Source organism: Callithrix jacchus, chromosome 17 (genome assembly GCF_049354715.1).
Source record: "Callithrix jacchus isolate 240 chromosome 17, calJac240_pri, whole genome shotgun sequence".
NCBI classification, from domain to species: domain Eukaryota; kingdom Metazoa; phylum Chordata; class Mammalia; order Primates; family Cebidae; genus Callithrix; species Callithrix jacchus.
Window position 1 is genome coordinate 50,207,658 of NC_133518.1, and position 25,820 is coordinate 50,233,477.

A 25,820-nucleotide genomic window follows, 5' to 3' on the forward strand; every position below is an offset into this window, starting at 1 on the left:
GTGGCTGTAGTTTTGTGATGTGCATTTGTTAGAGGCCTGGTTCACAGATACTCACACTTTGTCCACTGTATCACAGTTGAGGATAAATGAGCCACCCAGGGAAGTGCTGAGGGAATATAATCGATTCTGATTTGCTTAAATACCAGACTCCTTTTTTTTTTTTTTTTTGAGATGGAGTTTCACTCTTGCTACCCAGGCTGGAGTGCAATGGTGCAATCTCGGCTCACTGCAACCTCCACCTCCTGGGTTCAGGCAATTCTCCTGCCTCAGCCTTCTGAGTAGCTGGGATTACAGGCACGTGCCACCATGCCCAGCTAATTTTTTTGTATTTTTAGTAGAGACAGGGCTTCACCATGTTGACCAGGATGGTCTCAATCTCTTGACCTCATTATCCACCCACCTCAGCCTCCCAAAGTGCTAGGATTACAGGCTCTTTTTTCAATCAGTTATGTAGACCAGGTTGATGAGATGAACCACTTAGAATAATGGAGGGGATGCCTTAAGATTGTAAGGCCAATGATGGAAAGAGTAAAGTACCTGGAATGGGAAAAGAATAAAGCAAGAACAGGGATGTCTATTGATGAAATATCTGCTGGGTTCTGGTCATGGAAATCTTTCCCCCACCTCTTTTAAATCGCCAGTGAACTGGTCATTTCTCATAAATGCATGGACTGTGTGAGGGCTGAATCCTGCTTCAGGTGGGCAGGAGATGAGGACAGACCCGAGCCCCAGGGTCTTGCCATACATTTTCTCCCCCTTGGTCTAATGAGAGCTTGAGGCCAGCTCTGAAGCTAGTCAGGAGTTGCTGGCCATCTCAGAAAGCAATGTGGCCAGGCCGGCTGCAGGAAGATGTCCCAAAGGTAGCTCAGCTCTGAGCACTTTCAGCATCTGCTTCTATCCCAGCCAGACTGAGGGAGACTGCTATAACCTATTGACACAATTAGAATTTGCATAAATGAGCAAGAACTACAAAACAGCTTACTCTTCTGGCCTATAGTTCCCCCTGCAAGCTGTTGTCCTTTTCAGAGCCCCTTCTGTCCTCTGTCAGAGGATTTTGGGAGCCACAATCCTCCAGAGCCACAATCCCTGCCCTTCCTCATCACATGAAGACTGGGATAATGAAATCAGCAAGGGAGCCTGGGGCACTGGGGCCAGGCCGAGGGGAAGGCCTCCTGCCAGGCGCCACACATTGTGGCCTGCTCAGCCTGGCAAGTCGGCTCCCGCAGCCTGGGCCCGCATCCCAGTGGCATTTGCCTCATGCTGAGCAGCCACGGGAGACTGGTTAAGGCAGCTTCACTCTGCCCCTTGTTAGGAATGATCGGTCAGTTTCGGTTCAGCCCACCATGACCCTCTCAGCTCAGAAGGAAACACTGTGCCGTTCCAGCCTTGACTTCAGTGCTCTAAGCCAAAATCCTCTGACAGAGGACAGAAGGGGCTCTGAAAAGGACAACAGTTTGCCTCTCAGGGCTGCACGGGGGCACCATAGGCCAGAAGAGTGGGCTGTTTTGTAGTTCTTCTTCATTTGTGCAAATTCTAATTGCAGCAATAGGGCAAGGCAGTCTCCCTCAATCTGGCTGGGATAGAAGCAGATGCTGGAAGTGCTCAGAGCTGAGCTACCTTCAATATATCTTCCTGGTGCCAGGGAGTGGGATGAGGAGAACTTTGGCCCAGGAACCTCATTCATGGGATCTAGCTGGGGCTGCATACTGTCTTACTTCAGGGGAATAGTTTAACATGTGACTCCTACTTCAGATGAATTTTTATGGGAATTTTAGTTTTGAATCACAAAAGGTCATCAGGAACAAATGCATTTCACTAAATGTACCACTCTGAATGGAGGTGTGAATCTGAATGGTCTACTGGTAACAGGCAGCCTCAGTCTAAATCTGAACTCTGGGACTCCCACGTGGGCTTGAGCCACTTCCTCCCTGCTCTGAGTTTCAGCTCATCCCCGAGTGTCTATTTTAACAGCCCTTGTAGGGTTGCAAGGGCTGAGAAGATGCATGTTCAGAATTTAGCCCAGGAGCTGTCACATGCAGTAGTCACTAAGTGGTGGCTCTTATACCCATGCGGGTAGGGATGACACGTATGTGATGTTGTGTAAACTAGTAGACTCTCTGGATCCCCAAGGAGAAAGCACTTTACTTCCTGTGAAGTGCCTGATCGCTCTTGGCTATGGGCTGGATGGCCTGGGGGCATCTGAAGGCGGCTTCTCTCTGGTCTTCATCATAGATCCTCTGCTCTGTTCTGGAGCAGGGCCCCTCCTTTGGCATGGTCCCTGCTGCATCCTCACATGTGAGTTCATAGGATTTCTGTTGGCAGAAGCTTAGTTGCTGTTGCGCTCTCTTCCCAGATCCTGTGTTGGTGCAGTGATACAATGGGTAGACATGTATCCCACCTCCAACATGGACTTCAGCATTTGAATCCTAGCTCAGCCATTTACCTGCCAAGTCTTCTTTTTTTGCGGCAGGGGTGGGGGGGGTGGGAATAAAGTCTTGCTCTGTTGCCCAGGCTGGAGTGCAGTGGCATGATCTCAGCTCACCACAACGTCTGCCTCCTGGGTTCAATCGATTGTCCTGCCTCAGCCTCCCGAGTAGCTAGGACTACAGGCATGTGCCACCATGCTCAGCTAATTTTAGCATTTTTAGTAGAGATGGGGTTTCACTATGTTGGCCAGGCTGGTCTTGAACTCCTGACCTTTTGATCTGCCCACCTTGGCCTCCCAAAGTTCTGGGATTACAAGCGTGAGCCACCACACCCAGCCTACCTGCCAAGTCTTCTTAGGCAAGCTTCCCCACCTTTCTGAACTTTAGTTTCCTTACCTGTAAAATGGGAGCAAGAGGACCTTGACTTTCACTGTATTCTGAGAGTAAAATTAAAATGAAATAGGCCAGGTATGCTGCAATCCCAGCACTTCTGGAGGCTGAGGCAGGAAGATTGCTTGAGGCCAGGAATTTGAGACCAGATTTGGCAACACAGTGAGATCCCATGGAGGCACATGCCTGTAGTCCCAGCTACCTGGGATGCTGGGGCAGGAGGATCACTGAGCTTAGAAGTTTGAAGTAGTGAGTTATGATCATGCTCCTGCACTCCAGCCTGGGCAGCAGCAATGAAGACCCTGCCTCCGCCGGGCAAAGTGGCTCATGCCTGTAATTCCAACACTTTGGGAAGCTGAGGCAGGCAGATCACAAGGTCAGGAGATCAAGACCATCCTGGCCAACATGGTGAAACCCCATCTCTACTAAAAATACAAAAATTAGCTGGGTGTGGTGATGTGTGCCTGTAATCCCAGCTACTTGGGAGGCTGAGGCAGGAGAATCACTTGAACCAGAGACTTGGAGTTTGTAGTGAGCTGAGATTATGCCACTTGCACTCCAGCCTGGTGGCCGAGCAAGACTCCATCTCAAAAGAGAGAGAAAAAAAAGACCCTGTCTCAAAGAAAATAACAATAATAAAATAAAATAATGTGAGTGTTTGGCTCATGTCAGTTGCTCAGTGTGTTTCTATTTGCATGCCCTTGCTGTGGTATTTGAAATCTGTTTCTCAGACCTATTACTTGTGTTGATTACTGATTCCTTCCTCTTGAAGTAAAGCAGCTCCAGAAGTGAACATGGGAAATGAAGAGCAACAATGTGTTTTAGGAAAGAAAAGTTAAAGAAGGGCTGAATATTTTGGGAATCACAGAGACCTTTAACAACTAATTGCTAATTTTTAAAAGGCCATGCAGACATTTATGGATATTTAGATTTTCTAAATGTCAGTGGGGTCCGGAAATGTGCCCTGGCGCCTTTAGAGAAAAGACTAGCTATCTAGCCAAAGCCTCTAAGACTGCTTCTGGAAGGTGCAGAGAGGTTTTCCTCCATGGGAAACGGGCCAACGTGAGGCCAGTTCTCCCAGGAGATAAGAGAAGGGGCTTCGGAAACCAGCGTCTGGTAGGACTAGGTGTAACCTGTGAATGATCCTTCAGCCAAGTCCAGAGGGAAGTCTGCCCACACACAGACAATGGATGCCGCAGGCAGGAAGCTTCCTGAAGGTTAAGGAGGGGCAGAGAGGACTGTATTTTTGGAGCAGACAAGAAAAACAAAGGGAAGAGTCACTTTCCAGTCCTTTATTCATGAAGTTGCCATCCCCAACCTGTGCTCGCAATCCCGACAGTGTCCCTGGGAAAGAAGGTGGTGGGGGTCGAGTTCAAGACCAGCCTGGCCAACATGGTGCAATTCCGTCTCTACTAAAAATACAAAAAAACAAATAAAACAGAAAACAAACAAACAAAAAAAAGAAGTAGAAGGTGGTGGGAAGGCACAGGGTGGGGTAGCCTCAGGATCCCAAGGGAGCTGGTCAGGACAGGGGGCTCAGCTGTCTGGCTTTGCGGTGAACATCCACCTGTGGTGTGAGATGGGTGCGCTAGGAACCCTGGAGGAATGAGAGGGGCACCCGTGGTACTGGCAGCCTGAGTGTGCTTGTGGGTAATCGTGTATAGGTGTGTATGCGAGGGAGGTGTGTCTATGAGTAGGAAGCTAAGTGTGGTGAGGAGGTGTGTGGGTGTGGAGGGGAGGTAGGCATACGTGGAGATGTCGGGGGGTGGGGGTGGGAAGGACTGGGGTGGGAGGCAGAGGAGAGTAAAGTGTGTGGATGTGTCAGTGGAGTTGCGGGTGAGGGTCGCAGTATATGTGAGGGGGAAGGTGTGAGGGAAGAGGTGGTGGTGGGGAAATGTGTGGAGGTGGGCTGGGATGCCTCTGTGGGGGAAGTGTGTGTGCATGTGTGTGGGGCTGTGGAGGTGGCGTGGGGTACATGTTGGAGGAAGTGGGGGATATGGAGGTGGGGTGGGTGACTGTGAGGGGAAGCGTGTGTTCATGTGTCAGTGTGTGGGGGAGTATGGTGGTGGGGTGGGGTGGGGTGCCTGTGAGGGGAAGCATGTGTTCATGTGTCTGTGGGGGGGGGGTATGGAGGTGGGGGGGTGGGGTGCCTGTGAGGGGAAGCGTGTGTTCATGTGTCTGTGTGAGGGGGGTATGGAGGTGGGATGGGGTGCCTGTGAGGGGAAGGGTGTGTTCCTGTGTCTGTGTGTGGGGGGGTATGGAGGTGGCGTGGGGTGGGGTGCCTGTGAGGGGAAGCGTGTGTTCATGTGTCTATGTGGGGGCGTATGGAGGTGGGGTGGGGTGGGGTGCCTGTGAGGGGAACCATGTGTTCATGTGTCTGTGTGGGGGTGGTATGGAGGTGGGGTGGGGTGCCTGTGAGGGGAAGTGTGTGTTCACGTGTTTGGGGGTATGGACATGCAGTGGGGTGCCTGTGAGGGGAAGCGTGTGTGGTAGGTGGTTGGAGGGAGGGGTCGGCACATGCAAGCAGGAGGAGGAGAAGGGTGTGTGTGTCGGTGGAGGGAGGGGTGGTCCATCCCAGTGGGAGTTACACAACCTGGCCAGTGGATCTATTTAACCTAAAAAGAAAGAACATAAACAAGAGAGAAAATCACAAAACACATGGGTGTTTTTAATTCAACAGAGAGAAATACAGCCCTGAACGGATGAGCGGAACAAAACTGAATGAGATTTGAAGTAGAACATGTTTTAAATGCATGCTGTAGGAAAGGACAGAAATAAACATGGAGAAATGACTGCGGTGGGGAAGGCTGGGGAAAGTGAGGCTGGAAACTGGCCGGAGAGCTCTGCACTCCATGGTGATGGCGGCAGCCTCTCTGAAGGCCTGAGCTGTGACATAAAAGTAGCTGACTCTCTGTCAGGCTTTTCTATCATCTGTCTTGTGGACAAGCCACAACTCCCCTTGGCTCACTGCGTCTCTAGTAGAGGCCTGGTGGGGACCTCAGTCTGGCCCCTCAGGCATGCCTGGCCGTTTCCCTTGCTCAGGAATGAAGCCGAGTGACAGGCCTGCTTGGGGGAGAAGGGTCCAGGAGGCAAGCTGCAGCCTGCTCTGCCAAGAGTCGCTTCTCCAGGAAGGCCGGCAGACCGTGTCTGGGCCCACCTACAGCAGGAAGAAGGCCTCCTTGGGAGTTAGTATCCAGGGGGGAAAGGAAAGCTGGCTACTGTTCCCGTGGTTTTGGGCCTCCTGGGAACACTGTTGAAGAATGAGGGGCAGCCCCGCAGAAACAGGGGAATGTGGTTCAAAGAAACCGTTGATCCTCCCTGCAAGATGCCTTAGCCCCCCAAGCACCCCCAAGGGAGCCGGGGAGGAACTTTCTGTTCTTCCTGCCACACTTAGTAGAGTTGTAGAGCTGGGATACTGACTGCATGCACAGACACCTCCTGTGGCCCCGAAGCCTTGAAATGGGAACCACTGGGCCCAACTGGATAGCGTGCTGCCCACCAAGAGGTTGAAAACAACAAGGAGAATTTCTTTCTTTCAGGAACAAAGGGCTTTTCAGGATTGAGAGCTTAGACAGGACACAGTCAGAGAGGATGTGAGGCTCAGAAATCAAAAAGAGGGAAACAGTAAAGAGAAGTCAGTGTGACAGAGGACTGACCCACAAACCAGGACCCAAGGGGGCTGGCTGGTGCCCTGGAATGTTCTGGAAAGCCCCTTCCTGGACTCTTCTTGGCCTGGGGCTGGAGTGTGGTGAGGTCTGAGCAGGGGAGCTCCATATTCCCTTCTCGTCATCTTGTCCCGATGACACCGGCTTTTGTCTGTCTCATAAGTTGTGCTTCTCCAGAAGCATTGCAGAACGATCTGGTGGCTGATGTATTTGAAAACCGTAAGACTAGACCAGGGGTTAACAGACATTTTCTGTAAAGGGCCAGGTAGTAAATATGTCAGACTTGTGGACCATAAGTCTGTGCCGAAATCATTCAACTCTGCTGTAGCAGCACGAAAGTTTCCCTTCGAGATAGATAAGCAAGTGGGCGTGGCTGTATCCCCTTAAAACATATTGATAGACACAGGCTGGGAACTGAATGGAGCCCACAGGTTGTGGTTTGCCAATCTCTGGACCAGACAATTTCCTCTGCCAGGCTCACTACTGCCCTCAGGCACCTGGAGCTGAAGCCCAAGGATGAGGGCTGCAAGGCTGCCTGGATGTGGACAGTCATGGTTTGTGAGAGCGGGCCCCACCTTCTCTCTCATGTCACTCATTTTCTTAGATTTCCCTGAATTCGATCTTCCTATACTCCACTCTGTCCAGCTCAGGTCAGTCTTCCAGAACCATGCAGAACCAGCCCATCAGTCCCCAGGGGTGGAAGCTGCCATCGCATAGCCGTGGAGCCTTTGCTTCCCGAGCTGCTGGCCTTCACTCTTCCCCACAAAGTAAGGCTTCCAGCCCTCTGGGGGCCAAGCTTCCCCGGGGCCCAGTGCGGTGCTATCAGGATGGTCTCCGTGGGAGGAAGAGAGAGGGAGGCTCTCATCTGAATCTGAGGGTCCTCCTAACAGGCTGGAATTGTGAACTTGTGGTCAAAACACCAGGGACTTGTCCCCATCCATTTTGCCAAGGCAGGTCTCACCCTTCCAACTGTTGACTAGCTGAATTCTTTGAAGCTACTGTCAAGCTTCATATTTCCCCCCCATAAGAATTATTCTCCTTGGTTGTCCCTCCTTATAGCCATGGGTCTAATTTTGAATTTTCAGCCTTTGGACGGTCTAATCCTCCCAGCTTTGTGTCATTCACATCACTCACACATTTGGAAGCAGTTTCCCTCTTTCTCCCAAGTCTGTGACAAGTATTGAGTGGCATGCACTTAGGGTGGCTTCTTTCTGGGTGATGCTGGCCCACAGGCACCCGAGCTGGGCATGCTTTGCGCCAGTTTTCCCCAAGGACTTCCAGCCACGTGTCCCAATCTTGTCTAGCAGCATGTTATGACAGGCTTTATCAAAAGGCTTCTTCCAGTCAAGTAACACCATGTTATGGCTTCCTGTTGGGTCAGGAACCCCGTTAACAAAGGAAATGAGGTTGGTTTGGCAAGACTGGCTTCTGATGAGCTCATGTTGGCTCCGCTAATGGCTTTTTTTCCTTCGAAGAGAGCTTCTCATCAGCCTAATGAATAAATCTGTGAACAGTAAATTCTGCCTCACACCCATGGGGGTGGGGGAGTACTAATTAAGTACTTTGAACATTTCTTTGAATGTTAAAATTAAATGGCTCTGCGCTGCATCCTGCTCCCTCAGGTATGTCTTCCTTCCCTCCATCCACTAAAGAATCAGTTCTGATCATGAGACGAGCCAGGTGCTGGTGCCAGAGCGTGTGCTGGGCCAGCGTGGGGGGGTGGGCAGTGGAACAGAAAGCCCCTGGCCAGCCATCTCATGCCCTGCCTTGTTGGGCATGCACAGTGAGCCTACCATCTTGTGCCCAGCTCATTCATAGTGCAGCCTCCTCAATACAGGTAGGCATTTTCCCTAGAGCCCCCTCTAGTGCCAAGGTGGCCATATGGGAAGGGACGTCCAGCCTCAGCCTCAGAACTAGTCTTGGAAACCCAGTCTTGAGAGAGGAGCAGAGCAGTTCTCCTTCTACTGCCCTGAGTTCCTTTTCCTGCCCAGATGTGAACTTCTTCAAGCACACTCACTTGCCCTGTGACTACTTTATTACAGTCCATCCATTGCTGGTGACCAGCATTGATCTTACTGGTCTCTAGTTTCTGGACCCGGTTTCCAAGTTTTTTTTTTTTGAGGCGGAGTTTCACTCTTGTTACCCAGGCTGGAGTGCAATAGCGCGATCTCGGCTCACTGCAACCTCCGCCTCCTGGGTTCAAGCAATTCTCCTGCCTCAGCCTCCTGAGTAGCTGGGATTACAGGCACATGCCACCGTGCCCAGCTCATTTTTTGTATTTTTAGTAGAGACAGGGTTTCACCATGTTGACCAGGATGGTCTCGATCTCTTGACCTCGTGATCCACTCGCCTCGGCCTCCCAAAGTGCTGGGATTACAGGCTTGAGCCACCGCACCCGGCCCCAAGTTCTTAAAAGCCTGGGCAACATTGCCTGTCTCTAAGCTTCTGCCATTTCCCTTATCTATTTGAGTTTCACAGTTACCCATCTCTTTGGATGAAAATCGATCTCATTGTATAATCACTACGTCCCAGGTTATAATGTACTCATTATTTTTAATTCTCATAAGAATATTGTAAGATAGGTATGATATCTATTTTGAAGCTGAGGTTCATTCAGAGAGGCCTCTGACTATCAAGCAGTAGAGATCTGTCTGGCTTCAAGGTGTGAATTTCTCCACTGCCCCACAATGTGCCCCAGACTGTCAACGTCATCTTTTTTTTTTCTTTTTTCTTTTTTTGAGACAGAGTTTCACTCTTGTTACCCAGGCTGGAGTGCAATGGTGCGATCTCGGCTCACCGCAACCTCTGCCTCCTGGGTTCAGGCAATTCTCCTGCCTCAGCCTCCTGAGTATCTGGGATTACAAGCACGTGCCACCATGCCCAGCTAATTTTTTTGTATTTTTAGTAGAGATGGGGTTTCACCATGTTGACCAGGATGGTCTCGATATCTTGACCGCGTGATCCACCCGCCGCGGCCTCCCAAAGTGCTGGGATTACAGACTTGAGCCACTGTGCCCGGCCCATCTCTTTATTTTCTGCTGGGGCAGAAGACTATATTCTCCTAGTTTCCCAAGATGAAACTCTGAGTGCATTTGCCCTTAGGAATCATTTTATAAATGGAGGCTTAGATTAGTTGGAATAGAACACATGTTCTTACTGGAACATTATGGATTAACTAGGCTTTGTGGTCTATACTGGGAACTCAATCATTTCTGATTTGCAAGCAACCCAATTTACAATCAACTTTGAGATCTCAGGTCATGAATGAGTTTGGGACAGCCTGTTCCAAGCCTGCCGGTGGGTGTTGCCAGAGTTTCGGGAGGAACTGTAGAGTAGCTGAATTTAGGAGGATGAGGAAGGAAGTCCTTCAGAATGGAACGTTCTGACTGAGGTTCCAGGAGTGGTGCTGATGGCTTAAGGGCTTGGCACCTTGGCCATGCTTCCAGGTAACTCTCTGGAAACACCCCTGCCTTACTCCATTGTTCTCTTACGGATTGCTTCTGAAGTTTGGGGCTTGCTAACCTCTTTCCCATTTGACCCTGCTCACCCACACACTCCCAAATGACAGCCATGTCTCCTTCTGAGCAGGGAGGAAATAGGTGGCTCTTAAGAGCTATGACTTGAAGGAGCCCTCTTCTTTCCTGGCAGAAGTTGCCTCTCTGCTTTACCAATGACAAGAATGTCTAGTCAAAGGAAAGCCCCACTTGTCATGGCCTTCTCGTGTTGCTTGATCCTTTGAGGGTCCTCTCCCTGCCCCAGCTCTAGACCCTGGTGCAAAGCCCTCTTACTATTCCCTTGACAGCTGGAAGGCTGGCCTCAGCCTGGCCATCCCAAGGGGCAAAACACCTGGCTTTGAACATTGGAATGACTAGACCTTGGCCTGCCCCAGCTCTGGGGGTCCCTTTCTAGGGAACTAGAGCTTCCTGAGAGAGACTCCTACATTTCTAAAACCACTGAGGGTCCAGAATTTAGAACTGAAATTCTGCATATTTAAATGGTGGGGCGAGTGAGAGCGTTGACTCACATGCTGGTGGGGTGGGGCTGGGGGAGCTGGACGAGGGGTGAGGTCCGGCCTGTTTCTAGTTAGCCTTTCACAGCCCTGTGAAGACCAGACTGGCAAAGCCAGGCCTCTGCTGTCCTAAGGGAAAAAGAATGTGCTCTGATGAACTTGAGCCTTCCAAAAGGCTGCCTGGGGGAAGATGAGAAACAGACTGACATTTGGCTAATGAATAGACTCCCTTCCCTCCTCCAGACCCCTCCAAGATAGGGGCAGGTGGCTGTGGCTGGGCAGGCAGGCAGTGGAGTCTATGGAAAAGGAAAAGGCAGTCATGTTCCTGACCTTACCACAGTATTTGACATGGTGGAAAGGTCAGAGTTAGCAATCTCTAACCTGCTATGCTTCCATAAGTTAAATGGAGTAGCTGTGCTCCAGCCTTTGCTAGAGTGTCTATGAAGCAGTGAGAAATTGCTGCTGCTTTCCTAACATGCACCTGAGCTCCTGAAAAAGGCTGGAGCTTTTGCTCCAGGGAGGAGAGGGGTGGAGTGATGCAAAGAGAGCTAAGTCCTCCCTCCTGTCTGCCAGGGGCTGTCCATTATCAGTGTCACTAGATCAGAGGCAGCCCAGGGGGATGGTCCTCATACAAGGCCTTTTCTTCCCCTTCTTCCTGCCCCTTGAACTCCTATCCCTGTCTTCTTAGTTTTTTTCTTTTTTCTTTAATTTGCGTCTTCTTATTTTTATAAGGGAAGAGCTTAATGTTCTAAATTCTAGAAGACTCAGCTGAGCATGGTGGCTCATGCCTGTAATCCCAGCACTTTCGGAGGCTGAGTCAGGTAGATCGCCTGATGTCAGGAGTTCAAGATCATCCTGGCCAACATGGTGAAACCCTGTCTCTATTAAAAATACAAAAATTGAGAGAATGATCCAAGATGGCCGATCGCTAACATCCCGGGATTGCAGCTCTCAGGGAAGGCACGGAGAACTAGAGGACGCCACACTTTCAGACAAAGTCTGGTCGCTCACGGAGCAGAAGATCCCCCAGTGGTGGAAACACACGAGTCACCAGCGTGACTCTCGTGGTCGGCGCAGCGGTTCCGCCGGCACCTCGATGCAGCAGCGCTCAGCGCAGAGTAAACGGGACCAGTTCCCCTTCTGACCGAGGTTTGGAGCCCCGGGAAGGCAGAGTCGCCTACTACGGAAACAAGAAGGAAGCCCGACAGGAGAATCCTGGGCAGAAAAGCACCATCAGTTTTAACGCGCCGCTGCTCTGGCCCTGGGAACTAACAACCTGGACGTCCACTCAAGAGACCTAATCTGAAAGTTGGTAATTTCAAAGACGACAGGAGGATAAATTTACAATGATGGGAAGAAACCAGCGTAAAAAAGCTGAGAATACTCAAAGTCAGAACGCCTCTCCCTCCAAAGATGATCACAGTTCCACATCAACAATGGAACAAGGCTTGATGGAGAACGAGCGCCTCCTGATGACAGAATCACTCTTCAAGGAATGGATAATAACAAACTTCGGTGAGTTAAAAGAACATGTTGTAGCCCAACGTAAAGAAACTAGGAACTTTGAAAAAAGGTTTGATGAAATCCTATTGAGAATAGACAACTTAGAGAGGAGTATGAGTGAATTAATGGAACTGAAGAATACAATACAGGAACTCCGAGAAGTATGCACAGGTTTAAACACTCGAATTGTTCAAGCAGAAGAAGGGATATCAGAGGTCAAAGTCCAACTTAATGAAATAAAACGTGAAGAAAAGATTAGAGAAAAAAGGATGAAAAGGAATGAGCAAAGTCTCCAAGAAATGTGGGACTATGTGAAAAGACCAAATTTACGTTTGATAGGTGTACCTGAATGCGACAGAGAGAATGAATCCAAGCTGGAAAATACCCTTCAGGATATTATTCAGGAAAATTTTCCTAAACTAGCAAAGCAGGTCAACATTCAACCCCAGGTAATACAGAGAACACCACAAAGATATTCCTCAAGAAGAGCAACCCCAAGGCACATAATCGTTAGATTCACCAGGGTTGAAATGAAGGAGAGGATACTAAGGGCAGCCAGAGAGAAAGGTCAGATTACCCACAAAGGCAAGCCTATCAGACTTACAGCAGATCTCTCAGCAGAAACTCTACAGGCCAGAAGAGAGTGGGGGCCAATATTCAACATCCTCAAAGAACAGAACCTTCAGCCCAGAATTTCATATCCAGCCAAACTTAGCTTCACAACTGAAGGAAAAATAAAATCTTTTATGAACAAGCAAGAACTCAGAGATTTTATTACCACCAGGCCTGCTTTATAAGAGCTTCTGAAAGAAGCATTACACACAGAAAGAAACAACCAGTATTAGCCTTTCTAAAAATATACCAAAAAGTAAAGAGCACCAACATAAAGAAGAATTTACACCAACAAATGGATAAAACAGCCAGTCAACATCAAATGGCAGTAACCCTAAATTTAAATTGACTGAATTCCCAATCAAAAGACACAGCCAAAACCCAACGGCATGTTACATCCAGACCTGTTTCACATGCAAGGATACACAAAGACTCAAAACAAAGGGATGGAGAAAGATTTACCAACCAAATGGAGAGCAAAAATAAATAATAAATAAATAAAAAGCAGGAGTTACAATTCTTGTATCGGATAAAATAGATTTTAAAGCAACAAAGATATAGTGGTAAAAGGATCAATGCAACAACAAGAGCTAACGATTCTAACACCCAGATAGGAGACTTAGATTCAATGAGACAGAAAATTAATAAGGATATCAAGGACTCAAACTCAGATCCAGAACAAGTAAACTTAATAAATATTTATAGAGCTCTCCACTTCAAATACACAAAATATACATTCTTGTCAATACCACATCACACCTACCCATTAGTTTAAATGAAACATTGATTGGCCATTATTAATACCCAATTTTTTTCAAAATAAAGCAATATTTCCATTTACTCTCCCTCTTTCTCTTCCTCTTTCTTCCTCTCCTTTACTTATTATTTTTTTTTCTTTCCTTCTCTCAAAAAAAAAAGAAATCAACTTGTAATCCTCTAGATTCAGGTTGGCAATGTCTCTTTCATTGCTTGATTTCCTTTCTTCCCTTCCCTCCCTCCCTCCCTCCCTCCCCGCTTCCTCCCTTCCTTCCTTCCTTCATCCCTTCCTTCCTCCCTACCGTCCTTATTCCCTTCCTTCCTGCCTTCCTTCCCCCCCCCCAAAAAAAAAATACAAAAATTAGCTGGGCATGGCAGCAGTGGATGCCTGTAGTCCCAGCTACTTGGGAGGCTGAGGCAGGAGAATCACTTGAACCTGGGAGGCAGAGGTTGCAGTGAGCTGGGATTGCGCCATTGCACGCCAATCTTGGTGACAAGAGGGAAACTCCATCTTGAAAAAGAATAAAATAAATTCTAGAAAACTCTATTCCTACCAGAGTGAGCTAGCCAGGGCCACCCACTGCCAAGGCTGTGTCAGGCTTGATTGTCTGGGAAGCCCACACTACATCCGTCTCTAACATTAACACCTGTTCCCGCATAAGGCCAGTTCTATTAGTGGGCCACTGCTTCTCGGAGAGCACTGACCTTGGGCGTTGCATTTAACTACTATGCCCTTTTTACATGTATCAGAACTTGGTCTGGGATGTGGGATGGGTTTGGGCCCCATTCAGAGTTGGCGTAAGGAAGAGTGTTCTTTGGAAGATCTTGAATTCGTTTGGAATGTAGAATAGGTCAAGAGGAACTCAGTTGACTTGGATGTAATTGGGGCCCATTGATACTTTTAAATATATATTTCAATAAAGCCAGTTTCTGACATGTAATCTGATATTTTTAAAGTTAGAGGTAACAGTTAATCTCCAGGAAGTTTCACCTCCTGAACACTGAATGAGATGAAACTTCATGAGGATTTTTGTGGCCTTGGTACAGCAGGCAACATGCCCTATGAAGAGTTAATAAGTCATTCAATGCTTTTACCATCTTTGATGACCATTAAATGTTTTGCAAAAAATGATTTTGCTAGTCAAGTCAACAACAGTGCTCAAATAAATGTGTATTAAGTAAATTCATGAGAATCCATAGAATCAAGAACTACTATTCAAAAAACCCACACATTTTCTGGCCCTTTATTTCCCCAGTGATGGTTCTCATGTCATGCTCCTGCTCTCCTACAGCAGCCTGGCCTTGTGTGTCTGAGCACACACCCTCTGGGCTATGCATTCGCCAGCCACCAAGTACTGCCCCTCATACTATGCACAAGCTGCTTCTTGGTAGAGTCAACTCCCCTCCTTACCTGTCTCAGTTGACAGGGCCTTGCATATTGCTCCTAAGCCCTCTAGTGTGTTCATTGCACAGCCCCTCATGATCTTCACTCTTCTGGGGTTTTCCTTAGGATACAATCCAGGCCCCTTCTCATCATGCATGAGCCCTCCGAGGACAGCCAGGCCTCATGCTAGAGGGCTTGTATTTGGGCACCAGCTCACTGAATGTACCACCCCCACCTCTGAGCCCCTCCACATGCTGTTTCTCTCCTCTTCACCTCCCCACTCCCTACCCTTATCTTCTATCTATGTTTGTCAATTGCTCTCAGTGCAGAGGCCGCTTTCTCCGGAAACCTTTCCCAGAATGTCCTCTCCTACATCACTGGATCTGCTGCCTCTCTCATATGCTTCCTGGCACCCTGTCCCAGCTTAACATGTCCTGGGCAATATTTTTTTAAATTATACTTTAAGTTCTGGGGTACATGTGCAGAATGTGCAGGTTTGTTACCTAGTTATACACATGCCTTGGTGGTTTACTGCATCCACCACCCCATCATCTACATTAGGTATTTCTGCTACTACTGTCCCTCCACTAGCCTCCCGTCCCTCAACAGGCCCCGGTGTGTGATATTCCCCTCCGTGTCCATGTGTTCTCATTGTTCAACTCCGACTTATGAGTGAGAACATGCAGTGTTTGGTTTTTTGTTCTTGTGTTAGTTTGCTGAGAATGATGGTTTCCAGCTTCATCCATGTCTCTGCAAAGGACATGAACTCATCCTTTTTTGTGGCTGTAGTATTCCATGGTGTATATGTGCCACATTTTCTTGATCCAGTCTAACATTGATGGGCATTTGGGTTAGTTCCAAGTCTTTGCTATTGTGAAGAATGCTGGACAATATTGTTAAATTGTGCCAAAATATATATCACATAAAGTTTGCTGTTTAACCACTTTTAAGTGTGTAGTTCAGTGGCATTAAGTACATTCACAATGTTATACAATCATCATCATCACCACCCCTAGAATTTTTTCCTCTTCTCAAACTGAAATTCTGTATCTGTTAAACATTACCTCTTCATTCCCTTCTCTGCAGTCCCTGGCAAGCAGCATTCTACTTTCTGTTTCTACAGATTTGACATCTTAGATCCCTCATCCCAGTGAAATCACACAGCATTTGTTTTTCTGTGTCTGGCATATTTTACTTAGCATAATGTACTAAAGGCTCATCTGTGCTATAGCATGTGTCAGGATTCTCTTCCTTTTACAGCTGTATAATATTCCATTGCATATGCCACATTTTGCTTACCCATTCATCTGTTGATGAGTATTTGTTTCTACCTTTGGCTACCAGGAATATAGTGCTCTGAATATTGGGGTACCAATAACTCTTTAAGTCCTTGCTTTCAATTTTGGGGGGTATATACTCAGAAGTGGAATTGCCAGATCACTTGATGATTCTATTTTTATTTATTTATTTTTTTGAGACAAGGTCTCACTGTCACCCAGGCAGTGGTGCAATCTCGGCTCACTGCAGCCTCTGCCTCCTGGGTTCAAGCCAGTCTTTCATCTCAGCCTCCCAAGTAGCTGGGACTATAGGCACGCATCACCATGCCCAGCTAATTTTTTATTTTTTTAGTAGAGACAGGATTTTGCCATGTTACCCAGGCTGGTCTTGAGTTCCTGGGCTTAAGTTATCTGCCCACCTTGGCCTCACAAAGTACTGGTATTACAGGCACGAGTCGCCATGCCTGGTGTTGATGATTCTACTTTTAAATCTTTGAGGAACCACCCTTCTTCTTCCTACACTGGCTACACCATTTTACATTCTCACTAGCTATGCACAGGGTTCTAATTTCTCCACACCCTTGCCAACACTCATTTTCTGTTTTTTTGATGATAGCCATCCTGATGGGTATGAAATGATATCTCATTGTAGTTTTGACTTGATAAAGCAATATTATAGTTGCCTTTTTGATGCTCTGGGTACCACAGTGGGCCGAAGGGTTTGTTTGGGCAGTGCCTGTACCTCTCAGTCATGCCCACATCTCCCACCCAAGCAGAGTACCCACCCACAGTCACTATCAACCAAATAACTGAATGTCTGAAGAATGAATGAAACTCGGTCCAGGTCCTTTTCAGGACTCCATGTTCTCCTTTACCCCTGTGAAGCAGGCATCACCCATATTGCAGCTGAGGGGACAGCCGTTCAGATGTAGGCATGGTCCTTCAGTGGCTGAACTGGGAACAGAGGCTGATTCTTTGCATCATTTTCCAAGTATTGTGATTTGCTCTAAACTGTGCTCCCATATAACTTAGACTTGGCCCTGCCTCCCTGCAGCCTATGAGACAACATGTCACAGACAGCCACTGTCATACCAAGGAGAATGGTTCAGCCAGGCACACTTGTGAATGACAGCAACCTGAGGTTTTAGGGAACTCAGACTTCGTTCATTCTTCATACACTATATAGCCAAGATTTTCTTGAATCTTCAGAAAGAAATACCCACTTGGAATGTGGCAGCAGCACTTTTATTTATGGATGCAAAGTATATATTGGTCCTTCAGAAATGCATCCATTTAGTCAAAGTTGGCACAGAGAAGTTAGCAGAGAAGTGTGCATGTTGATTTCTTTGAGTGACTGCACAGCTGTGTTGAGTCAGTTGGCCATGCCAGGTCAGGGGGGTTTGTATAAGTGCTTGAACACTTCTCAAGCTGAGCAGCTGGCTTCTTCCTATTTGGTCTTGAGAAGAGCATGGGGCCCTGTTACCTGTCCCTCACTCACTCCAAAGACCAGCATAGCCTGTGCAAGAAAACCCTTATCCACCTGGGACAGCAGCCCTGGGTGTCCTGCCTGGTTGCTGCACTCAGGGAGAGATCAGTGAGCCCAACACTCTGCCCACCAGATCCACCAGCAGCCTCTCACCCTCTGCTGTGCTTGGTCCTTCGCTGGAGTCCTCTGAGATCTTTCAAAGTCAAAATCACCAACATAGGGAGCCACGAATTCAGGGTCATGGAAATTTGGGTCCCAGGCTCCCAGTCCAGCCCTTCCAGCTTCTGTTGGCCTTGCCTGCTCAGAGCCACCCTGACCTCACCCCGGGATCCACAGGAGTTGGCCAGCTCCACACACATTTCCGGGTGTTGGAAATGGTCCATTTGATATGAGGATTCCTGAGTGAGGGGAGGGGGGCTGATAGCCCCTGTGGTCTTTCAGCAGGAATGTTTTACAATTCTGTGCTGCCAGGACCCTCGCAGCATCACTGAGCTGCACCAGCCTTCTTTCAAGATGGCAGACACAGCCACTAGACCTGCTGTGGGACTGGCAGGGTCTCGCTTCTCAAGCTTGGGCCTCTGTTTGGAACCATAGTCTTCTATCTCTTTAATGACACATAGAGAATCTTTCTATCCGGCCACTTATGGTCTCTATGCCAAGGGAAACTAAGGCTCAGAGAAATTTAGAAACTTGCTCAAGAATACATAGGGATAAAACCAATTTTTATCTTACCTAGGGATAAAGCCAATTTCTTAACTCCCTGTACCATGTTTATTTCATCTTATTGTCCCAGATTTTAGCACATATCCAGGTAGCCAGCCCCCTTCCTGGGAGGAAGTAGACGTATGGTCCCAGCCACCTACAGAGGGCAGAAAGCTCATATGTCTGAATGTGGCTAGGGACAGGGGAAATCTCCCCACACCAGGTTCTTCCATCCCTGAAAAATGTGTATTCTGTCTTTTCAAGCTGCCATCAGATATGACTTCAGTTTGGACTTTGAGTCAGACACACGCAGGTTCAAATCCCAGCTCTACCCCCAAACCATCTGGTAAGGTATGGTCTTATGTAGTCTCCTGCTCACAATAACCGCTGTGAGCAGAAGACCACAGACATCACAACCTTGGCACAGGGCCTGGCCCAGTCAGTAAATGGGGGTTTGACATTTCTGGTGCAAAGACTTGGATCTCTGCAGTAGAGCCTGTAAATCAGACAGAGGCCAGCACTCCACAGGGGAGAGGTGATGGTAGACTGTGGTTGATGGGGTGGGTGGGCAGAGACTCGGCTCCACTGTTGCAGGCCTACAGCCTAGAGCAGAAAGAAAGGCAATGAGAATGGGACAAAGAAGAAATGGGAGAGACATTGTTAAGCCTTGGATATATTTATTTACAAAAACTTTTAATTTAAAACCTTTGTTGCTTTATTTCAAAATACCATGTGTTCATTTCAGACAAATTACAAAATAAATGAGGCAAATAAAAAAAGATCCTCACAATCTCATCACCCAGAGACAGCCATCATCTGCCAGAGGTTTTCTCTGCATACTCAAGTAGTCCACAAAAGTTTTATAAATTGGGGAACATACTCTTCTTCAAACTACTAGTTACTATTTTTTGATTCTAACAAGCTGTTAACAGCTGTCTTTCCAAGTAAATAAGGCTATATTTTCACCCTAATTCTGAAAGGTTGCATATTATGTCACCATGTGGTCTGGGTACTCTATTTGAATTCTGCATTGAATTCAGGATAATGAACATGGAGTGAGGAGAGGGAGTAACAGAGGGACCCTGACCACAGTCCCTGGCTGCTTGCCTGGATGCTTCCTTCCATGAACACAACAGTGAAGGTCTAGATGACCCTGACCAAACAGACGCCTTGGCTTCCTTTGCTTTTCCTGGGACAGGCTTCCTTGACTGATGGGGGAGCTCCCATGACAGCAACTTTCAAATGTGTCCTGCATAGGCACCACTGTAGAGGGCAGACCACAGTGGGGCCAGGCTGGATGAGGTGTGTGCATCTGGGGAGAGGGGAAAGGGCAGTGAAAAGCACAGGCCCCTCTCCCCAGCCCCACCATCAAGGGCAGCCCTGAGCCCAACAGCACCGGGCAGAGTCCAGTGTGAGGAGCAGGGCTAGTCTACACCACTCGGTTCTCCTCTCTGTGGGACTTAAACTCACCTAGCTCAGAACAGCACAAGTGAGAATTAAACTGAATCCCCTTAGCGTTGAGTGAGTGAGATCGGTGACGTCAGCAGTTTCCACTGGCCTGAATGAGACAGGAAAAAGGGATCTCACGGAAAGGAGACCTCAAGAACCCCCAAGGCCTTGGAGAGCTGACAATGCTGATTGCTTAGCGTGGACCAAATTAAAAACAGAGGCATGAAAGCAGCGGCCCAGACTGGCAAGGCCATAGCCACAGGAACCGTGGTGCCCACAGGCCTCACCCAGGGTGTCTGGCACCCTCACTGAAGGGCCTTGAGAAGCAGCCTCAGCTCCCCCATTTGTAATATGAGAGGTTGAACTAGAAAGTCTTAAAGCCCCCCAGCATCAGAAGTTCTGGAGCATCCTAGGAATGATAGGGGTATTAAATGTATTTGGCAGTAGGTCTTCCAGTGTGACTTGATGCTGGGCTAAGAAGTGACGGCTCTGGGAGTCACAACCAGGGATGCATCCCAGGCTATAGGTGACACCATCCCGGTAGAACAGAATGACCTCTGTCCTGCTGAAGAGAACCCTAGGGGCCCAGCACCCCAGGGTGAACACAGGGTGCTGGAGGCCAACAGGCCTGGGCTTCGATCTGGGAACCCCCTTTTTCCAGCTGGGTGCCCCTTTCCTCCATGGATGAAGGTACTGACCTCTCTGTGCTCAGCTCCCCACCCGTGCCCATGGAGAAGAAGGCATGGATACTCCTAAGATGAAGATTTCTCTCTACCTGAGAACAGCAGCTCCTGGGGCTGGGAGTCCACACTCCACCACTCTCACCTTTGTTTCTAGAGTCCCTCCGGCTGGCCATACAGAAGGATGTGGTCCCTGAGGACCACGTCCTATCTGCTAGCACAGCCAGTGTTGGTCCTTCCCCAAAGGGCCTGGGAGAAAGGCCAGGTTTGGAGGCCAGTGGTGGAACCACAAGATCTGGGTGGCAGAGACCAGCAAGCACTCTCGTTGCAGGAAACAACAGCCGCTTGCAGGCCGAGCTCTGCCAGAAGCATTGGCAGGACCTGCCTCCCAGTAAGTGCCACAGCACCACCCAGAACCCCCAGAAGGAGACCAGCAGCATGTGGGGCCTGATGGTGGTTGCCCAGCTGCTGGCTGGCATCGGGACAGTGCCTATTCAGCCATTTGGGATCTCCTATGTGGACGACTTCTCAGAGCCCAGCAACTCGCCCCTGTACATCTGTGAGTCGCCAGCTTGAAGAGGGCTGTGGGGAGGGGTAAGGTCCTGATATAGGACTTGCTGAGGCCCTGGGGACTAAACTGAGGTCTGACCCTCTTTGCTAACGACCCAGCAAATGAGTTTAGAGGCCTGGGATCAGACAGACTTGGTTTGAATGTCAGCTCCATTGTCAGCTGTGTGATCTGAGGCAAGTGCCAGGGCTCCAGTTTCTCACCTCTAGGATGAGGCTTATATTATCTGTGCACTGGATGGCTGTGGGGTACATGAGATGGCATATGTAACCACTTAGCTGGTGTTGGGCCCTGGATAGACCCTAAACGAACAGCAGCCACTGTTGCTGTCTAGTCCTCCAGGCACAGGCCAGGACACACATGTCTGCACTGAAACATCCACTTAGGGGCAGGTTGGTCTCAAAGAAGCCATGCAAAGCAGATAGCAGATGACCATGTGAATGTCCAAATCCTTCCCTTAGAACAAGCCACTTTGGGCCAGGTGCGGTGGCTCATACCTGTAATCCCAGCACTTTGGGAGGCCGAGGTGGGTGGATCACCTGAGGTTGGGAGTTTGAGACCAGCCTGACCAACATGGAGAAACCCCATCTCTACTAAAAATACAAAATTAGCCGAGTGTGGTGGTGCATACCTATGGTCCCAGCTACTCGGGAGGCTGAGGCAGGAGAATCGCCTGAACTCAGGAGGCAGAGGTTGTGGTGAGTCAAGATTGTGCCATTGCACTCCAGCCTGGGCATCAAGAGCAAAATTCTGTGTGAAAAACAAAAACAAAACAAAACAAACCCTGAACATCCTCAGGGCCTATACTCCAGACCAGACAAACCACACTCACAGGCTCTGTGGCACCACAAGCTCCTTCCAAGCCCCCAGCATCGTACCCACAGACCACACTCCCAGGCTCCATGGCACCACAAGCTCCCCCTGGGCCCCAGCATCGTACCCACAGACCATACTCCCAGGCTCCGTGGCACCACAAGCTCCCCCTGGGCCCCAGCATCATACCCACAGACCACACTCCCAGGCTCTGTGGCACCACAAGCTCCTCCCGGGCCCCAGCATCGTACCCACAAGGAGCATCACCTGGCATTTTTAAATACCTTGAGCTCCTTTCCTTCCTGGCAGGCAGGTATCTTTGAAGGTTGGCTGAAGGTAGAAATAGCCTTGGTTTTCTATGTCTTGAGATAATGAGTGGTTTTGGCCTTTTTGATAGGAGATGCCATAGGTGTGGGCCTCAGGCTTGGGGACAGATGGAGTGACATCTCAAGACTGCCCCTCAGCCCAGGGCTGCCAAAATCTTTCCATTTCTCTCAGCCTCCTTCCCCTTACTTCCATTTCCAGCCATCTTATTTGCCATCTCTGTTTTTGGACCGGCTTTTGGGTACCTGCTGGGCTCTGTCATGCTGCAGATCTTTGTGGACTACGGCAGGGTCAACACAGGTGAGTGTGTGCAGAGGACACCCATTCCCATCCCCAGCTCAGTGAAGCAGCCCCCACCCCAGTCCCCTCATCCAATCAGGGCAGAGAATGAAGCTTCAGCTCCAGATGTGCTCTGCCACCTCCTCACTTGCTCACCCATCCCTGCAGTCCCTGGGACAGCCAGGAGCAAACAGTGTGTGCCTCCTCTCTCGGGGTCCATGCTGGCCCCTATGGGGAACAAGCTGCTGAAGCAAACTCACTTTCTGCCCTTAAGAAGTTTGCAGACCTCGGGCAGGGCCTTAGGTATTGCCACCACAGCTGCCCAGCTTGGTGGTAGCGTCATAAGTATTTCTACAGTTCTTTGATTCTGAGATGTTGCTCGTTCTTTTTGTAAAAAAAGATTTAATACGAGCTCTTTTGAGGAAAAAAAGAAACACCATATAAAATGTATACATGGATGATGACTCACATCCAGAGGGTATAACATGATTTTTGACTGTGTGGGCAACTGGGATGCGACTGCCTCGGTCTCATCCTGGCTCCACCTCTTACTAGGCAAGTGCTCTTAGGCAAGTAACTTTGTCTTTCTGTGCCTCGGTTTCCTCATCTGTAAAATGGAGCTAATGGTAGTAAAATAAAGTTGTAAAGATCAGAACAAGCCTGATGTATATTAAGAAGTCAACAGGTATGAGTTTGTATTCTTCAACAAGTGGTAGGGATGAGAAGACATAGTCCCTAGACACTGGCATAAGTTCTGAGTTAACCATTCAGGGAGACAGCCCAGGATGGATCCAGCAACGGCTTCCTGCCTTTGTGAGTGTGTCCCACAATACCCAGTCTCTCACAAGCCAGGGAAGGTCAGCACCGTGACAGAGGGAAGTGCTGAAGGGTGGTAAGTGTGGGGAGCTTGTGGGTGGGATGTGAAGTTCCAGCTTGACTGAAGGTGTGGCTAAAAGGCAGGACTGAGCCAGTGCCCTGCACACAGGTCAGGTCACAGAGATCTGGCAGGTGCTGGTCGCAACCATGCTGTTAGAGCCTCAACTCCTGTCCCCAGGACTGTCAGACCGCAGTGCCATCTGCATGGTGTCATTTGGCTGTACTTCAAATGAAAGTGGAAGCCAGGGCGTGTCTTATGCCTCATCATCAAGCCCTCTCTGTCCTTTTGCTGGCACTTCCTGAATTGGTTCCTGGCTCTTGGTTGCCCAAAGAGACCAGCAACTGAGCACCCAGTACACTCAGGGCAGTGCCCAGGGATGCTTATCATGATTTGACTGAACCGTTCTGCCACCTACTCCTTCCCTTTATGCCTAGATAGTTTCTTCACACAGAGAAACACAATGGCAGACTTCTACTTGTATGCAGAAGAATTGCCAGGAGGAAGCAGCTGCTTTGGAAGCCAGGCAGCCTAACAACTGATGGTTGTTTCTTTAGGTTTAGGCTGTAGAGTTTAATGGTTAAGAGGGCAGGTTTGCCTACCAGAAAGACATAGATTTGAAATTGAACAATTAAATGGCACATACTAGCCTTAACCTGAGGCAAGAGACTTATCCCCGTCTGTCCTCAGTTTCTTGACTGGTGAGAGGTGGACAGACTTGCTAGGAGAACCCAGTGGAAAACAGATGGAAAGCATGTGGTCTAGGCTCTGCCCCATGGTGTGCCCTTGTGAGAGTCAGCTCCCATCTTCACTACTCCCGCCAAGGGCTGGGAGTTGAATAAGGAGCTGAAGGTACCGCTCCCTCCTGCCTGGGGATTTTCTGATGCCCTGCTTCGTGTGCAGTGGCCTTGGTCCTCTGGGAAGACCAATAGCTGGGAGAGAGAACATTGTTTTGACCAAAAATCTAGCTCATGGCTTGCCTCTTCTCCATTGTGGGGAGAAAATCAGTAAAACTCCCCTTGATCAGAGGTTCTATTTCCAGTAAGGTGAGATCATGCATTCAACAAACACTTGCGCCCTTTGGTTTCTCTTCAGCTGCAGTTAACTTGGTCCCGGGTGACCCCCGATGGATTGGAGCCTGGTGGCTAGGCCTGCTCATTTCTTCAGCCCTCTTGGTTCTCACCTCTTTCCCCTTTTTTTTCTTCCCCCGAGCAATGCCCAGAGGAACAAAGGTAAGGTTCCAAGAGCCCATGACTCTACCTATTGGAGTTTCAGAAAGGGATGTGGGGGGTAAAAAATAGATAGAGGTAAAAAGCTGCAGCATGTTAAGCAAATTCAGGGTGAAATCTAAACAAATTTCATGATGCAGGACTTCTCAGAGGCTTTGAGAGATGAGGGTACTGGTGAATTTCCAAAAGCTGGTATCTTTTCCATGTTCCCCTACCATGTTAGCATCTCAAGGTTCAGGAGACCTCCAGGGAACAGTTGGGAAACAATGAGTTTATCTAAACTGAGCTAGAGAATTAAGAGCCAATAAAAGCCAAGTCTGTGACCTGATACAGTCAACTTTTACATTTAATAGGGCTATCAATGTTTGAACCTGAAGGACTGAGTAGGAAGGGATTCCTAGCATTGAAGAGTATGAGGATGGCTGAGATTGGAGTATATTTTGAGCAGGGGTATTTTGAGCGGACCATCCAAGCATCTTCCAGCCATACCTGCTGGGGAAAGGAATCAGGGAAGGATGAGAATGAGAGCAAGGATGAGAATGGAGAGCAAGGAAGAGAAGTCTGGGTAGGGGCTTGATGTTAAGTTGAAGGGTCTAAAGCTTGTTCTAATTCCATGATGTTCTGGGGCACTGCAGTAACCGGGTGGCCACTCAGGTGGCAATATGGCAGCTAGGTTGAGGTTGGGGGTAGGGAAGAAATGGAGGCCAGAGATTTGAAGAGGCCAGTGCAGTGGCCAGGTGAGAGATGGGGAATGCAGCAGTGGTTGTTGGAGAGCTGGGACAGGGCACAGATAAGGATGGACATTCCTAGGGTGGATGCCCAGAAGAGCTCAGCAGTGGGCTGGCTTGGATGAGAAGGAGGAAATAAAGTTTATGCCTAGGCTCCAAGCCACAGAATAGAGTTCAGTGTTTGTCCATGAGGTATATAAAATCTAGGCCCAGCTGTGGGAAGAGGGGCAGGGGTGAGAGGACCTCAGCTTGTCTTGGGAAAGAATTTCAGAGGTTGGCAGCACATCATGCAGGTGCTGGGGTCAGGCAGACCTGGGTTTGAATGCAGCTCTGCTATTTATAAACCAGCTGACTTGGCTGGGTATGTAATCTTGCCCTTTAGGAGGCCAAGGCAGGAGAATTGCTTAAGTCCAGGTTGAGATTGGTGGGTAGGGAAGGAATGAAGGCATTCAAGACCAGCCTGGGCAACATAATGAGATCTCCATCTCTACAAAAAAAAAATATTTTAAAAACTTAGCTGGGCATTGTGTTGAGTGCATGTAGTCCCACCTACTTGGGAGACTGAGATAGGAGGATCACTTGAGCCCAGGAGTTCAAAGCTGCAGTGAACTATGATTGTACCACTGCACACCAGCCTGGATGACAGAGTGAGACCCTGCCGAAAGA

The 25,820-nt window shown here is 48.7% G+C and overlaps 1 protein-coding gene and 1 long non-coding RNA gene across 2 annotated transcripts in view; one reads left to right on the forward strand and one right to left on the reverse strand.

Moving 5' to 3' along the window:
• The window catches only part of SLCO2A1 (solute carrier organic anion transporter family member 2A1), a 92,549-nt gene that overhangs the window by 48,640 nt on the left and 18,089 nt on the right, over positions 1-25,820 (forward strand). Inside the window, exons 4-6 of the mRNA XM_035277736.3 lie at positions 20,671-20,898; positions 22,246-22,344; positions 24,293-24,429. Of these exons, the coding sequence (XP_035133627.1) occupies positions 20,671-20,898; positions 22,246-22,344; positions 24,293-24,429 (464 nt within the window). The remainder of the gene's footprint in view (positions 1-20,670; positions 20,899-22,245; positions 22,345-24,292; positions 24,430-25,820) is intronic.
• Positions 18,925-25,820, reverse strand: part of LOC144579930 (uncharacterized) — a 66,894-nt gene continuing 59,998 nt past the window's right edge. The window contains exon 3 of the long non-coding RNA XR_013528634.1: positions 18,925-21,657. This is a non-coding gene — a long non-coding RNA (uncharacterized LOC144579930). The remainder of the gene's footprint in view (positions 21,658-25,820) is intronic.